General features: G+C 43.6%; 1 protein-coding gene across 13 annotated transcripts in view; it reads left to right on the forward strand.

Annotated features, from left to right (window-relative positions):
• NRG1 (neuregulin 1) overlaps positions 1-16,443 on the forward strand; it is a 473,787-nt gene that overhangs the window by 289,852 nt on the left and 167,492 nt on the right. For 7 of the 13 annotated variants that reach the window (XM_071801973.1, XM_071801971.1, XM_071801974.1 and 4 more), the window contains exon 1: positions 9,924-10,216. The exons of the other annotated variants lie outside the window; for them this stretch is intronic. In XM_071801973.1, coding sequence (XP_071658074.1) covers positions 10,003-10,216 — 214 coding nt within the window. In that variant the 5' untranslated portion in view covers positions 9,924-10,002. Of the gene's footprint in view, positions 1-9,923; positions 10,217-16,443 lie in introns of those variants that run through there. 13 annotated transcript variants of the gene reach the window in all.

The raw sequence follows: 16,443 nt of genomic DNA on the forward strand, positions 1-16,443 counted from the left end.
TCAATGAAAGTGACAGACACAAGGAATGCTAATAGGAGGCTGACCTTCACTTATCTGACGCAAAATGAACCCTGGCAAAAGAAGGAATAGTTAATATACTTTGAGAGAGAGTGGTGGTCGGTATGCACCATAAACAGTGGCCACTGTCAGTCCCATTATTAGGTTCAGACCCTGGTTTTAGTTATAAATGTTACCTTCCCACATCAGAACATGAACTTTGTGATTTAGGTGACTAGTCACATAGCTGAGATGGTGGCTCTAGATCACAAAGTTCTCTGCAGCAGCTATGGTGAATAGTTCAGGAGCAAACTATAGGACTAAATGGGTTTGCATACTGGCCCAGCACAGAGCTACACAGAGCAATCTAATTATCAAATAGTTCTTTCATATTTTCCCTTATAACTGACATATCTGCAGACTTTCTGTGGGCTAATCATGAACAAAGATCTGAGTTCACAGAATAGCACATTCATTGTCAATTTTAACTCATGAATAAACATGAAGGAGGAATTGCCATTTAAACACTATTTCTCTGCTCAATTAGGTGATCATACAACTTTCAGTGCTTTACTAGCAGGCCATATAACTGAATTCAGTACATTGAGGGTAATAGCATTCCTGTGTTGGCTCAATTTTGAATGTTTTATGAGTCAATTAAAACCACTTGAAAGAATTCAGGCACCACACATTTTATTCCCTGACAACTGAGTTCTGCATTGTTTTCACAGGGATAGGATTAATGAAGGTTTTTAAAAAACTTTGCCCCAAAAGGAAGCACCCAGATCCCAGTTATTTGTCTTTTTAAGCACTGAAACTTGGCAGTCAGGGCACAGTTTGTAGGAGTTTTGCAGTGGTATATATGGATTGATGTCTTCAAATGTGATGAAGTACTGTGTTTACTGGGATCTGTGTGACGCCACAACATCTCCTGAGCTGTATTTTGTGCATGTGTGTTTTTGTATGTGTGTGTGTGTGTGTGACCTGGAGAGAGTTCTGTCTAAAGAGTATTCTGCAAAAATGTTTTGTCCACAGAGGAAGTCACACACATCAGAGCCCTTATAGGGCTGAGGGTCTCCAGCTTGATTCCCTCTTCAGACTTCCTTTAAAAAGGGAGGAATTACTCAGCAAAAAACAAAGCTATTTGCTATCTATGTGTTTTAAGCTAGTGCTTATCTGGCAATAGTCACAATGTATTAGGGCCAAATTTTCAGGCATGCAAATCACTATTTCCATGGACTTCGAAGGATTCTTGCTAATTTTCCACCCTCAGAGATCTGACCTCTGGAATTTTCTTCAACTTTCACACTACATTCACTACCTTCCTTACCAGAGCTTTTGCCAAACAAAGTTATATTTAGCCCTTTGTCTGATATTTTATGCTGAATTCAGTTTTCCCACCACCACTAAGCAACACATAATACTTTCACTCTCTATTTTTAAAAGTCATGAAAAAAGAAATTATTTTTAAATGCAGTTTTAACTTCCTCTTGGAAATCTTTTACTAGGTGTATAGCTTGGTAATTTCTGATGCCCCAAAATGAGGACCATGGGGATCCTGTCCCTGTAACTGTGGCAGAAGGATAGGGTAACAGGACTTCACACCATGTCTCTATGGGTGTGGAAAAAATTGAAAGCAATTAGTCTGGGAAGAAGGAACAAGTTCCTATAAACAGCTCTGAAACAGTGCTAACTTGCAGATCACTGAAGTCACCACTTACTTTTAGAAATATGATGAGGCCTCATGCTGACCTGAAACCTCAGGCACTTGTTAAATTGCATGCAAAGCAAAAGAACACGTAACTGGTCATACTGGGTCAAACAAAAGTTCCATCCAGCTTAATATGCATTTTCTGACAATGGCCAGGAGCAAGCTTCTAGAGGAGATTACAAGAACTGGGCATGCAGAGAGCAATTTTCCAGATTTATGCTCCCAGCTCTTGTCTTGTCAGCCAGGTACCCTCCTCTTAGGATAACTACAGAGTGTCCAGGTATACTTGGGGTGCATTTCTACCACCACCCCCTCCTGTCCCACAGTGGCTGGCAGGGCTCAAAATAAACAGATTTGCAGTTTTTGCTCTGGCCTGTCTGCAGGTAACACCCCACCTCCAACCCACCCACCAGTGCACTGTGTTTAATGCACTTTCAAAACATTATTTTTTAAGGTTTGAAATAACTGGATTTCCTTGGGCTTTAATTTACCACTTGACTAGTTTCCTATTTAACCTTTCACTTCAATCTTTATTTCACAGCATGAAATGATACCCCTGCACACCATATTTCTCTTTTTGAGTCAAGCCACCTAAAATTATCTTCTGGTTGGACGTGATGGGAAGTGCATGCAACTTTCTGAAACAACTCAGTGAGAAGAAAGTATTACTCATAGAAAATTCTCAGTGAAGGTTGCAGCTGAGAAACTTTTATAGGAGGAATGGCATAGCAGACACATTTTACCCAAAGTTCCACTGATTTAGAAAGGAAAGGGCATGAAAACTTTCTGAAAGAACAATCTTTCCCAAATCTTATTTCTGAAATGCACCTAAGTCTGTGCCTGACTTTAAGCAAAGGAGTTGCCATAGAAATACTCCTGTGCTTAATATGATGCCTGCTAAATCAGGGATTTAACCAAGGACACTGTAATTAACCACACAATTTTTCACAGCCTGGGATAAACAGTCAAGACTTGCTAGCTATATATACATATTTCTTACACAGATAAGGCACAGCAGGGAATCATGCCACTGGTTCAGGCACATGGTTCAGACACATCTTAATTATCTTCCTGGATGGAAGACCTTAAAACAAAAGTAGAGTGACTGTGCATCCTTTCTCTAACACTGTGTTTATTAATTTTTGCTCAGGATTTAAATAAGAGGAGTTATAGAGAAGACAATGCCCACACAGAGACTCCTCTCCTCACATGCAATAAATTTTTGTTTACTGCTGCTCATCTAACTGATTTTCATGGGTTCTGGTTGAATCACAGCAGTTCTGAATTAGCTGTGAACGTGTGTGTGTGTCTGTGCGTGCCTGTGTGTGTGTGTGTGGACATGGAGGAAGTCATATCCTTCATTTCGTATATTAATGACAAAATGGATCCAAACATTTTCTGCATTTAACAGCAGGCCATTTCAGTGAAATCCATACAAAAATGTTCATGTGCATGTCTGGTCTATGGAGCTGAATCTGTTGGTATGCTCAGATAAGAGAGAATACCCTCAGTTGGTCCAGTCAGAGTTGTCCCACCACATACCAGGCCAGAGACAAAGAAAGCAGTAAGAAAGCAGTGATCAGAGTGCTTATGTGAAAGAATTCTAGTTCCTGCTCTCCTAAGTATTTCACCAGTCCTGAAATTTTGACGACAGTGCCTATGAGCCTGGTTAACTCCTGAGAGAAGAGGGATGTGCATGTGCATCTGTTCAGACAGAAGAAGGAGCTGAGCTCATATTTCCCCCTCTTGGGGAGAAGACATTTTACAACACTGGGCTGTTAGCACAGGCAGAAGGCTGGCAGTCTGTCCTTGTTGGAATAGTTCTCAAATAGCATCTCCTTTTTCTCTGGTGTTTTTGTTTCACTTTGGGGCTGCTCCCTGCAGCATGGAGTTGAAAACCCTCTAAGTTTCAATGAAATATTTTGCTTTCTTGTTAACACTTGGATAGTTTCTTGCTTGCTGGGCATGGTAGTTGTTAATCTCACTGGCAAGCACTGAACACTCCTCAGGCTGAATATGGAGGCTGTGTGCTTCACTCAGGATGGTTTGGAGCCACAAATCTGAGAGCTGCTGGGTCTAAATCTCATCTCAATTCTATCTCCTTTTTCTCTTCTGTAAAGAAAGAGGCTAGTAGCTTTGGCACACAGCCACAGTGTTGTCTTGAAGATGATATATCTTGGAGATTGCATACCATTGAGATAATCTCATGAAGAAGGCCAGTAATAATCTTGGGTAGCAGTGCAGGCAAAACACACTTCAGAGTGCTTGTGCTGTACTGGTGACTCCAAAGGGAAGCTGTTTTCTTCACAGAGCTTGTGGAGCAAAGGCAGCATGAAGTGGAGGCCTTGGGGACCCATCAGACTAGCCAAGTGATTTAGTCAGGAGCATGAGACAATAACACACTTTGGATAATTCCACACCATCAGAAGTATCATTTTTGCTCCGGCAATAAGGCAGGGATGCAGCCCAGTGCTCTCTGTCAGTTGGCTTACTGAACGACAGGCCAGCTTATTGTTGCAGAGTAAGGGGGTCACAGGGAAGCAGAAAGGCCACAATTCTACCACTCTTATGGTGGAGAAGTCCATACAAGATAGAGACATAATAATGCAGTTTGATGGCTCAGAGACAGAGATAGCTTTACCAAACCCATGGGGCAGAGTGCACTTTGAGACTGCTGACCATGTGAGTGCATGCTTGGAAGGAGTCAGGACCAACATCTCTTCTCAGATGGGTCACCACAGAAGTGAAGAATGTGTGCTGGCTGTGATGGGGCACAGGATGTACACCCCGAGTGTGCCAGTCTAATTTGGAAGGCCTATAGCTCCCTTGTGAGTGCACCACAATGATGGGAATTGTCATGCTTGGCCACTAAAATCTTGGCCACAGTGAGGAAAATCAGTCTGGATCCAAAAAAGCTATTCATTTAATGTGAATTTGTTAAACCATATTGAATCTCTGTTCTGTTATTTTTAATCAAAGGTGCTTTTAATGTGATTAGACTTCATTACCTTATCAAGTGAATTAGTCCAAGCTTGCTTACAAATTTTTTTAGTCTTGAATTAGAATATCCACCCAGAAATTGAATGAAGTTTCAATATGCACTTAAAAAATCAATTTGGGTTTATTTCCATGAGAACACAATGTGTGGACTGAAAACTGATCTACTGGAGTCACACTGATAAAGTGAGACCTCACAGAATCACAGAATGTACTGAGTTGGAAAGGACCCACAAGGATCACTGAATACAACCCTTGTCCCTGCATAGGAAAACTCCACAGTTCACACCATGTGTCGGGCGTGTTGTCCAGTCACTTCTTGAATCCTGATGACCTTGGGGCTGTAACTGCCTTCCTGGGGAGCCTGTTCCAGTGCTCCACCACCCTCTGGTGATGAACCTTTCTCTAATGCCCAGCCTAAACCTTCCCTGGCACATCTTCCTGACATTCCCTTGGGCTCTGTCATTGGTCACCAGAGAGAAGAGCTCAGCACCAGCCCCTCCTCCTCCCCTTGTGAGGAAGCTGCAGCTGCCATGAGGTCTCCCCTCAGTCTCCTCTTCTCCAGGCTGAACAAATCAAGTGACTTTAGCCACTCCTTATACGGCATCTGTTCTAAACCCTTCAACAACTTTGTATCCCTCTTCTGGACACTCTCCAATACCTTTATATCCTTTTTATCCTGTGCTGCCCAGAACTGCACACAGTGCTCCAGGTGAGGCCGCACCAGTGCAGAGCAGAGCGGGACAATCACCTCCCTCGCCCGGCTGGCAATGCTGCACCCCAAGACACGGGTGGCCTTCCTGGCTGACAGGGAACACTGTTGTCTCATGTTCAACTTGCCAGCAACCAGAACCCCACATCCCCCCCCCCCATGGAGCTGCTTTCCAGCATCTCGTGCCCCAGCCTGGGTGATCATATCCCAGGTGCGAAATCCAGAACTTGTCCTTATTGAACTTCATGTGGTTGGTGATTTCACAGTTCTCCAATTTGTCCAGATCCTCTGCAGGGCCTCTTTGCCCTCCAGAGTGTCAACAGCACCTCCCAGTTCTGTATCAACATTGTGTCAGTATTTTGTGTCAGTATTGCTGGCACTGAAGGAGTCTGGATTCAAACAGAGGCTGTAAAAATTATTCCTCCAAATAGATTTTCACCTTCCACAACCTTTCACTTAGTTTATTTTCAGAGGCCATATCCTTGTTTATAACCAGTGATGTTTTTCAGGAGTGTAGTATCCTGTAGAAACATTGGCCTGATATGTTTTTAGGAAGATAAAGCTTATGCCCACTGACTACACTTTTTTTTTTCTTTCATTTCACACCAAATAGCATCAATGTCTTGCTTATTAATGAGGCTAGCAGTTGTGACTAGGTGGTCTAAAAAGTTCTGAAACAGTAAATGTTAAAGTATCCTTTTCTCTCATTGTGAGTGTTTCCAGAACTTTCACAAATGGAGTCCATAAAAATGGTTGGTCAATTAGAGGCAATCATGTCTTGTTTATAGCAACATACATACAGACACATATACAAACAACTCTGAATTGTGCCATTTCCTGAAAAAAAAATGTTACTAGGACATCATCACCTGTCAGGATTTCTGCTGTTGCCAAGGAGGGTGGTCTGTCAGCTTGACCTTTAAACCACTGTTAGGATACTTTTGTGTAATCAAGATTTGCATCTTCAAAATGTCAGTAGAACAAAAGCTACTGTTGTTCTGACTCAGCTAAGTAAAGGTCTAAGACGTAGTGCTTAGCTGCTGGCAAAATTTGTAGTCCGATTTAAGATAAGAATGTGCTTTATTCACACTTAGGTTTAGGATACATCTTTGTCATTTAATTCTGTTTATGCTGATGTTTCTTGCTCTTTTCTTGCCACCAATGGAATGGCAATAAACAGTTTTGATGTTTATGCAGATTGTCTTCCCACTTGCCTTCCTGTGTTTTAAAGGAACACCAAATGGAGAGAAAGACAAATTGGAAGTCCTCAGTTTAAGAGAAGACTGAGAATATGGTTAAACCGTGAACTTTATTAATTCAGGAACCAATTTTGTTAAATGAGTACATTTTCTGAAAACGAAACAAGCTGGCAGAAACAAAAGAGGTCTTAAAACACTATACTCTCTTAGAAAGGCATTAGAGTCTCACAGTGGTTGTAACTAAGCCCCTTTTGTTTGACTAATGTATTTGTAAAAATTAACATAGAAGTAAGAGGAAATCAGATTGTTGAAGTTCTATTCAACTGTTTGTTACTCTGAAACACTTTTTATTTAGTTTTGTTTACTGGTCTGTATTCTTTGTCCTGCATTTTATTTTGCAGAGGTGTTTGTGAGAGTGGAACGTTAGACTTAGCAGCATTCTTCATTCACTTCATGTGATGTAAATAATGGCACGAAGTGCAGAGGTCCAGAGTAGCCAGACTACCAACAGAAAGAGGAGCTTGGGCACAGGCAGAGCTTGACAAAGAGAGAGTAAGGAGATGGATAAGTAGAAGTTCCATACACAGTCTCTACCTATGTGTCGGTGACAGGCAGGCTGCTCTCCTCTACCTGTCTTATGATGAACTGATGCAGAAGAGAGTTTGACTTCTGTTCCCATATAACTGTGGAGTTTTTATGAGGTTGTCCAACATGTCTGAGCTTTGGTTCCCACTCCACTGAAGTGATGTAAATGGTTGCATCCCCCTATTTCAAGAAGTCCAAAGTGGTCTTTGGATGTGGGCACCGATAAAGTGCTTTGAGATCAGTAGATTGTACTGTTCTCTAGCAGCTCAAAATAGTGTTGTATGTTGTGCATTTGCTGACTGGTCTCTGACAAGCCCACTCTCTACCACACTGATGCAACTGGGGGGCACAAAACAGCTGTTTTAACATGGTGTTAAATCAGCTGCTACCAACTCCATCTAAGTACCTCACAGCTGATGAGAGCACAGGAGGAGAAACAGTCTTATATGCTGTAAGTGATACCTGCTTCTTTTTCAGTGGTGTATTTGGATTAAATCACATCCTTCTTCTGCATATCCATGACACATTATCTAAAATGAATTACAGTCTTCCTTCTGGGAATAACAGGCTTATTTCTAGGGCAGACTTCTGGTATGTTCTCCCAAAGAATTTCCCATTTCTGACAGAGAAGGTGCCAGGGAGTCAGTAATTCGGCACTTCATTTTTAGGCTTTCATTTTGAATGCATCGTTGGGCTCCTGGGGTCTTCCTACAATACCACATCCTCAAAGAGAAAGAGTCTTTGGTGGGGGTCTGTCCTGTATCCTGCTCACAGTGCCTTCGAGTTATGGTCTAATACTGATAAACACGGTGTGAAGGTAATGTTTACCTTGAGCATTTAGATTTTGCAGAGTACAGAAAACCAGGTCATATTGAGGTTATTTAAAAGTACTCTTTGCTACCCAACGCAGTCCCTCACATTTTGCTGGAAGAGGCTCCCTCCTTGCTGAGTAGTGACCCCTTAAGGAAAAACCGTGGTATTGCTGCCAGTAGTATCTCGCCATCGCCAGCTGTTAATTCGTGAGATTTGCTTTCTCTCCTCGCCCTGCCTGAGGCTTATTTCTTTATTTTCTGTTCAGCACATTTTAAAAAGGATGTCACAACGCCTTGTATCAAGAAAACCAAAATGTTGCTCAAATGTAAGTGCAGCAGGCATCTTCTGTAACTTTTTGTTTCAAGAATTGTACCTGTGTCTTGATGTTTTTCCCCATGGTTTGATTTGTTCACTGATGCTTTATTGTCAGGCCATTTAGGAAGTCCGTTATTTTGCTTTATTGTTTTGCAGTCGATGTTGTTCACTCCTCTTATTTTACCGTAGAGACAGAACTTACACGAGCATTGGGGTTTTTTCTGTTTGTTTCTAAGTCCAAATGTTGAAAACCCAGTATCACTGGTTAACCACTGATTTCTTCAAAAGCTTCTTGCTCCAGGACAGTATTTCAAAAACACTGAACCCTAAAACTGAACTCTAAAACTTTCAGCTGCAGAAGATAAAGAACTCAGTTTATGTTGGTTTGTTTTGTCTTCTGGAGCCTGACTCAGGAAGGTTTTTTTTGAATGCTTTCTATCAAACAACAGTGACAATTTTATAGTATCTTTAGTGCATGGTGATCTTTGTAAATGTTTCTGCAACCTAAGGAGCATGGAGAATAGTCTCCTCAAGAAAAGGAGGAATCTCTAAGAACTGCAAAGTAGCAATCCTCGTTCTAGGCACTGGTCATATCTAGTGTTCCACGTTGTGTGACCTTTCCAAGCATACAGGAGGTAAAATCTTCCACTGTTAGATTTTAAGTAGTTTGCGCAGATCTTTTCTGTAACTTCTGAGTATTGACTTTCCTATTTAATGGTGTTTGTGCGTCTCCTACAGATAATGGTTATCTGCACCAGCAGGGAATACGGCTCAGGTTAGCTGAGCAACGATATACAGAGATTCTTGAAGGTTTCCGGATGACAGTGGAGTTCAGATTGGGGTATTTACACTACTACCAGTTAGTTTAAAGCTGTCTAGGGTGTGGCTGTATCTGGTACTGTTTCATCTACAAACTGTACTATGAACGGACCCACAATGAGAAAACGGACTGTGTCAACTCGCCGCGGGCAGAATCCCCTTGCACAGAACTAGGTGCGGGAATGCCCGCTACCCTTGTAAATTCTCCTTCCCTTGAGCATCCGGCACCGCCGCGGGGACCGGCACCGCCAGTAACCGTGCAGGAAGCAGCAGCTTAAGCAGGTGCGTAAGTGGGAACACGCAAGCACCTAGAAGAGTCACCGCGGCCGCCTCTCTCTTTCTCTCACCCCCGACCCGCGCTGGGGCCACCCGCGACCCCCGGGAGAGGCCTCTCGCCGGTCCGCCGCTGCGTGGTCGTCAGCGCCGGAGCCACCCCAGTTCGCGTCAAGCCGTGGGCTTTGCCGATCGGCGGGGCGACACCAGGCTACAACACCCTCCCCGTCCTGCTCTGCCTCGCCCCGCCCCGCCTCGCCAGGCCCGCGGTGCCTGTACCCTCCCCGGGGCTGGGGCCGGGGCCGGGGACGCCGCACGCTCTGGGGCCGTGAAGGCTCCTCCCGAGAGCAAGCGTGCGGTGCCCGGGGCGGGCATTAGTAAGGCGTGTGCCGAGGGGGTGTGTATGTGGGCTGGAATTTGTTATTATCGTTAGGAAAGAAAGCGGGGGGGGGGGGGGGGAAGTGGAGGAGGAGGGAGGGGGTGAAGGAAACGAAAAGAAAAAAAAAGGGCCCGGAGAGGAGTTGCCAAAAACTTCTAAAGAACTCGCTGCTCCAAGTCCCAGGCGGCGGCGGGCAAGAGCGATGCTGGAGCCTCGGGTGCTTGGGGATCCGACAGCGGCAGCGGCGGCCGAGGGGACAGCCGCGGGGATGGTGACGGCGGGGAGCGCGGTGCAAGCCGCAGCCGGGACGGTCGAAAAGAAAAAAGACGGCAACGGCAGGAAGGGGAGGAAAGGCAAAGGGCCTGGCAAGAAGCCCGCTTCGCCGGAGGAGGGTGAGGCACGGCGGTCCTCCACAGGTAAGCCCGTAGGCAGGTGCGATGGCCACCCTGCGCGGAGTCACCGCGCTCCTCCCGCACCCGCGGGGCCGCACGCATCGGGCGCATCCTCGCCGCCCGGCCCAGCGGGGTGTGCGCCCCGCGGCGGCCGCCGCTCCGAGCGGCGGAGGCGGCGGCGCTGGCGGGAGCCCCTCGGCCGTGCCACCGCGGGCCGGTCTGCCACTCTCCCTCCCACCGGCCCCGAAACCCCGAAAGTCTCTCGGCCAGCTGTTGCCTTTTTTTTTGTTCTTCTTAATTTGAGGACGTGTTACAAAACACGTTTTCTGCACCTTCTTTTCCCCAGAAATCATTTTGCTGAGTTGGACAGATGGCAAACTTTGGTGTGGGGTATTTTGTTTAAACTTGTAGCTATTTACTCAGGGATGATCAGAGAGGACTTTTCGTTTGCTTAGCAGCACATGCTCTTTTACTTACGCCTCCCCGGTATTAAGCACAGAGATTCGTCCTAGTGATACTCTTGTTCTTGGTAGGTGTCCACAGAGGCAGGACTGTCAGTCAGCTCAAAAGTAGGGTCGCAGCTGAGCATGCTGCCCCGCTCACCATACTTACTTATTTCTATCAGCCAGATGCCCCAGTCAAGATCAAGATTCCTGGTGCTGTACAAATACATATGAGCACACAATGCTTTTCCTAGAGAGCTCCTGTTACGTCACCTAGTTAGTCAGAAAGCCTAGCGGTACATACAGATAGATGTACTTAGCTTTTTTGCAACAGCAGTGTGTAACTGGAATTATTGGTTAGTTTATATATTTCTTTGTATTGTTTATTGTTTGTGGGAAATTATTTTAAAAGAAGAATATGAAAGGCAGTCAGCTGCCTAAGTTGTGCTCTTTTTTTTTGTTGTTGTTGGGATTTTTTTCCTTCTAAACAGCCAAATAAGCAGTGAGGCCGAAACGATAAAACTTTCTACACATACCTGTGATAATTTTACTGAGTGCATCATGGCCAACATGATGCTGCTCTAGACTTTAATCGTCAACCCTCAGGGAGAATTTGTGTGATTCAGCAGCAGCAGGTATCCCTTTGGGCTAATTATCTTTACAAACTAGCACTGGCCAATGTGTCATTTTCTTCTCTATGTGTCTTGGAGATACAGCTCACCCAGCTTCTTCTCAACAGTTTGTTTAAATGAGTTTCAGGTACAGCCAGGGAAGCTTCCCTTGTTCTGCCAAGCTAGAGAGAAACTCTGATTCTGCCCTTATTTCTTTATCTCACTGAGCTTTTATAGTGCCGCTTGCTGCTACACTATACAAGCATTGTGAGCATATCCTGCTAAAACTAGCTGCCTGTTGGAACATTAAAACCTCTGGCAAACTTACCCATGACAGCTGTGCTGTTTGAAGCGTTTGGGGGTTTTTTGTTTGTTTTTTGTGGTTGACATAGAAAACAGAAGGTCAGTGACATGTGGGAGGATTTGTGACAGTAAAGCTCTGTCGAGAAAGCATAAAGGACAAACTCATTTTCTGACTGTATACCTCAGACTCCTGAAGCATTCTGTCCCATTCTTGTAGGATAGCTTTCTTTTTCCTGCTCTGTGGACAGTTTTACATCTCCAGTGGAGCCGGGTTGCTGCACTAGAGGAGCTTGAACAGTCTCAGGAAGCTGGAGCCAGCTCTGCAAAGTGCACGAGAGACTACATGTGCCTTGGGATAGGTACGTGTACCAGTGCTGAGGGAGCAGAAAATGAAGCTCTGAACCACAAGTGGCATTTTTTGAGTAACCTAGGCAGAGATTTTGGGGAAGATAGTCTTCTTTCTGTAGCGGAGGGAACCAGCACAACAGTCTGGAGGACCCACATAAGCATATATCCATGTAAATTTAATTCCCACTTGTGGTGCTGTGGTCTGATCATGTCTGCCATGGTGAGAGTTTTATCTGAAAATCTGAAAGGTGGCAAGTGTAGATTGAGATTCACCAAGGCAGAGTTCAGATCATGCCTAACTCATAAGGCTTTGCTAAGACTCTGAAGGGCTCATGTCCCTACTACCTGAAGATGTGTCAGTGTTTGAACCAGAAAAAGTCCATTTTCCTGGCAAGTGCTTGCCTCAGTTCTCAAAAGTGCCAGTAAGTTTTTGTCTGTGTGGAAGAGTACCTCGTTCATCCATACCTAACATTACCACTCAAAAGGCTTCTGTGTGGGCAAGAACCGATTATTCTTCTATCTTATTTAATTAAAATCCTGCTGCTTCCAAATGAGTGTATGTAGCAGGGTAATTAACATATGTAGCTAATCCATGTAGTGTTTGCAGGTATGGTATCTAATAGGAAAATGAAATACATTATCACTGTGCACCTGACTCACAATCAATGTCACATTGGCGATGTTACATTTACAAATTTTATCTAAACTTTTACTAAAGGATATTTTCTGTTTTGGGGGACTCTGAGGGTAAGACCTGATATTTTACAAGAGCAAGTGCAGAAGCATTTGTTAATGTAAATTGTAGCATGAGAACAGTTTTACATTTCATGAAATGGGCTTCTTTTCTGTCTCTTCAAGCATATTAGAGCTTGAATTAATGACTGGGCCATACATGTTGATTAACAGTACTTCCTACGGATGATATAAAGGCCTTCTGACTTTTGTGGGACCATGATCTCTCCTATTCACTAGTACAGTTTTGTAGTCATACATTCTTAAATTGAATTATGTCAGGAATTGGGATCTTCTCTGCTGTGTTCTTCTCTGTCAGTAGTTTGCATCTGCTCATGGTCTTCCCTCCACATGAAAGAGAGAGGCTTGTAGCCAGTCATCAGTTTTAAGATCTGCACACTAGTCATGAAGTCATTTGTGGATCTTGAAGTTTTTGTTTAGTGCTAGTTTTTTTCTGATCATAGCTTCTCTTAGTTTAGTTTGCTTTTGGCTTTCAAAGCCTATCACATATCCCTTCTGTCTTGGGTCTGGAAGCATTGTCTTATCGGTCACTTGTCACCAGGTTGAGAATTTAGAAAAAAAGTGTATGAGAAAGTGTTTCTTTGCTATTTTCTGTCATAGCTTATGTGGGAACTCTGGAACTACGGTTGGAGAAGAAAGTAGTTATTGGAAAAACTGTGAGCAGGTTTGGCCTCCTCAGCTGCACAGTGGTAATACTGACAAAACAAGAACAAAAAACCACCAGACCAAACCAAAACCCACAAAAACCCACAAAATAAACAAAACAAAACAAACAACAAAAAAACCCCACACACCAAAAAACGACAGTCAAACATACTTCATGTTTTCCATTGCCCAGGTGCAATCTGGGCTCCATTACAACAGTTTGGGGAGGTCCACATTGCTATGGTTTCTTTGTTACTAAAATTATGTAACAAATGTATTTTTCTTACAATGAAAATTAATATTTTCTTATGTAAGAAAATATTCCCTCCTCACTTCAAGTGGTCTTGAACAAATTGATTCTGTCTGGTTTCTGTCAAGTCCAGAGTGATTGTATCTTCCTTCAGCAGGGGATTCTGGCCTGTGATAAATACAGGAGGTGGAAAACTGAGGAAAGAATATTACGAATGGACAGAAGCTTACAGCTTTTCTCCGAGTGATTTCACTGAACTGCTTTGCCAACTGGGCGTGCAGACAGCCTCAACATATCTGCCAGAACTTCCTAGGGCATTGTCCATGCACTGAAAATACTTCCACCCTGGGCAGAGAAACCTAATGCAGGGAAGCTGAGGCTGTGAAAGCAAGGTCTCCAGACTTTCCCTCACAGAGGCACTGCTCCTGACCCAGGGTACTGCTATAGCAGGACCAGGGAGGCTGGGACTGGGCCCACTGTATCAGCTCTTGAACTTTCTGCGAGCCCAGTGTTACTGTTGGACCTTGTAAGGTGGTACTAGAGAAGTGAGAGAAAGGAATGAGCCCAGTAATATCCTTCAGTGAAAGAGCTGTGTTTTGGTGTATAAGGTAGTGCATGAGCACACAGCTGCCCAGCCCCTTTGTCAAGTGTTTCCAGACATCTTGGGGAATGTGTGTTTTCAGGTGTTTTCTGCTTAGTAGAGAAGATGAGGGAGAGGCTGCTGGACTTGAAAAACATGAGAAGGCATGAAGTATTTCTGAGAAAAACACCTTGATGTGTGCAAAGACTTGACAGCACTATCGGAGAAGTGAACTCTGTGGCTATGGGTTATGTCATCCATTCTCTAGTTCCACAGCAATGGTAGGAAGAGGAGGCTCTGCAAGAATCTGGTGCAGGAGGATGAAGTTGGTGGGGGAAGAGAGAAAAGCAACAGAGGTGGGTGTCACTCATTATTTCAGAGAGGTGGCCTCAGTGGCATTGTTCTGAATGCATCTGCATTTACAGAGCCCAGAGAAGGGAGGCTGCAGTCATCAACATAGAAAATAAGTACCTCCTGGTGGGGAATTCAATTTAGACTTAGATAAAATGACAAAATAAATAGCGCAAAATTCAGATGAGATGAGTGTGATTGATCATCACCTTTGACTGCATTCTGGTAGCAGGCTTGGTTGATGGAGAAAGAAATGGTTTTCATCATTTTAAAGACCAAGTTGCAGGTCAGGGCTTGGTTGGGAGGATTTGAGCTCAGTCTGAGGCTTGCTATGTTTAAATTGGTAATATTCATGAAGAGAGGTCAGAAGGCAGGTCAGTATTTTAGCATTAATTGAAGACAAGAGCCTTGGAGATGGAAAGAGAGCTGTGATTTCTGGTAAAACTTTTTCAATTCTAAAGGAAAACCATTGCTTAGAAGGAGTGAAAAGTTCTGGTGTTTCCAGGCCAAAATATTTATGTACCGTTGTTATGCCTGTACATTTTTCTGAGAGGAAAGCCTCTCCACCTGTGTGCAATACCTGAATGCTCCAAACATTCCGCACAATCTTCAGAGCAATTTTGAGAATGAATCCTTTAAAAAGCATGTGACTGCATTTATGTTTTGTGAATAAATGAGATTAGTCATGATTCAACCTTTTTTGTTTTAATACTGCAAGTGCTACTTGACTGTAGTCATGGGAATGCAAACAAAATTGTGAGAACATACCAGTACAGTTGACCAGTAAATACTGCATGTGTATTGAAAGATATTTCCCCTGTGAAATAAACCCAGAAACTGTTCTGAACTTTGTGCAAATATTGATAGCTGGGGGACGCTGAACGAAGTTTTTATCTTGGGTATAGAAATGCTGAGATCTGCTAAGTTATGCAAGGATTTTAAAACATTGATCCCTGGCAAAGCTTGTAAACTGACACTCAAATCTGAGTCTGTCTATTTGCAGCTGTGAGCTCTTGGATTTCTGGAAAGGCACTAACTAGAAGAAAAAAACAGTGGAGTGATTTTTCAGAAGACTTCAGCACTTACTATTAGGGGCAGCTCACTTTTCATTTCATCTACTGAATCAAAGTCACTGGGTTTTCAATAAAACTTTTTGGGCACTCGGTTCATGAATGCGTAGCCACAAAAATCACAGAGGAGCTACTGAGCGTCTTTGACAACAGATTATACTTTAGGCACCTAAGTGACTTTTGGTTATTTTGAAAATAAGGCAAGATAAGTGCTGACTATGGAAAACTTTCTTCCAAGCATCTTCCCTTCTCCCACCTCCCACTTTTAATCTATCTGTAAGCATCTGGTTGTCCTTTGAGGCAGTTACTTATAACCAAGAGCAAAACAATGAATAACAATCATGTTGCAGGTTGTCAGAAGCTCTGGAAATGCTATGAATTCTTACCAAATCAGTGTTCTGTTAACATTCCAAAAGTAACAAGAGTGAATGTGCCTTTAACAGTACTGATAGTTTATCATGTTCCGTTATGATACAAGAAAATAAACTGAGTGTCAATATTTTGTGTGAGTCATTCTAGCTGTACAAAGAACTGCTTGAATATGCTTGAAGTGTTTCAGTTAACCCTCAGTTGCTCCCTCAAATACCCAGAGTCCTGACGTCGGCGAGGGAAGTGGAGAGGTCTTGTTCCAACCCGAGAAAATTTACTGTGAAAGGCTTGCATTTGAAGAGTTACAGTGTCAGTGTCAGGGCGACGGGTGGTGAGCCGCAGAGACACAGCTAAGAAGAAACACGTCAGGACTGTAGTGCGTGCATGTCATACTCACGGCGGCGTCAATGAAAGTCTTGCTTTAAAAATAATGAAAATAATAACAAAAGGAGGCAATTTCCTTGGTAACCTGAGGGGAAAGGAGGAAAGGCTGGGGGGGGGTGCCGCTAACGTTGCCGGCGGCGGCCG

This window comes from Patagioenas fasciata, chromosome Z (assembly GCF_037038585.1).
Source record: "Patagioenas fasciata isolate bPatFas1 chromosome Z, bPatFas1.hap1, whole genome shotgun sequence".
NCBI lineage: Eukaryota > Metazoa > Chordata > Aves > Columbiformes > Columbidae > Patagioenas > Patagioenas fasciata.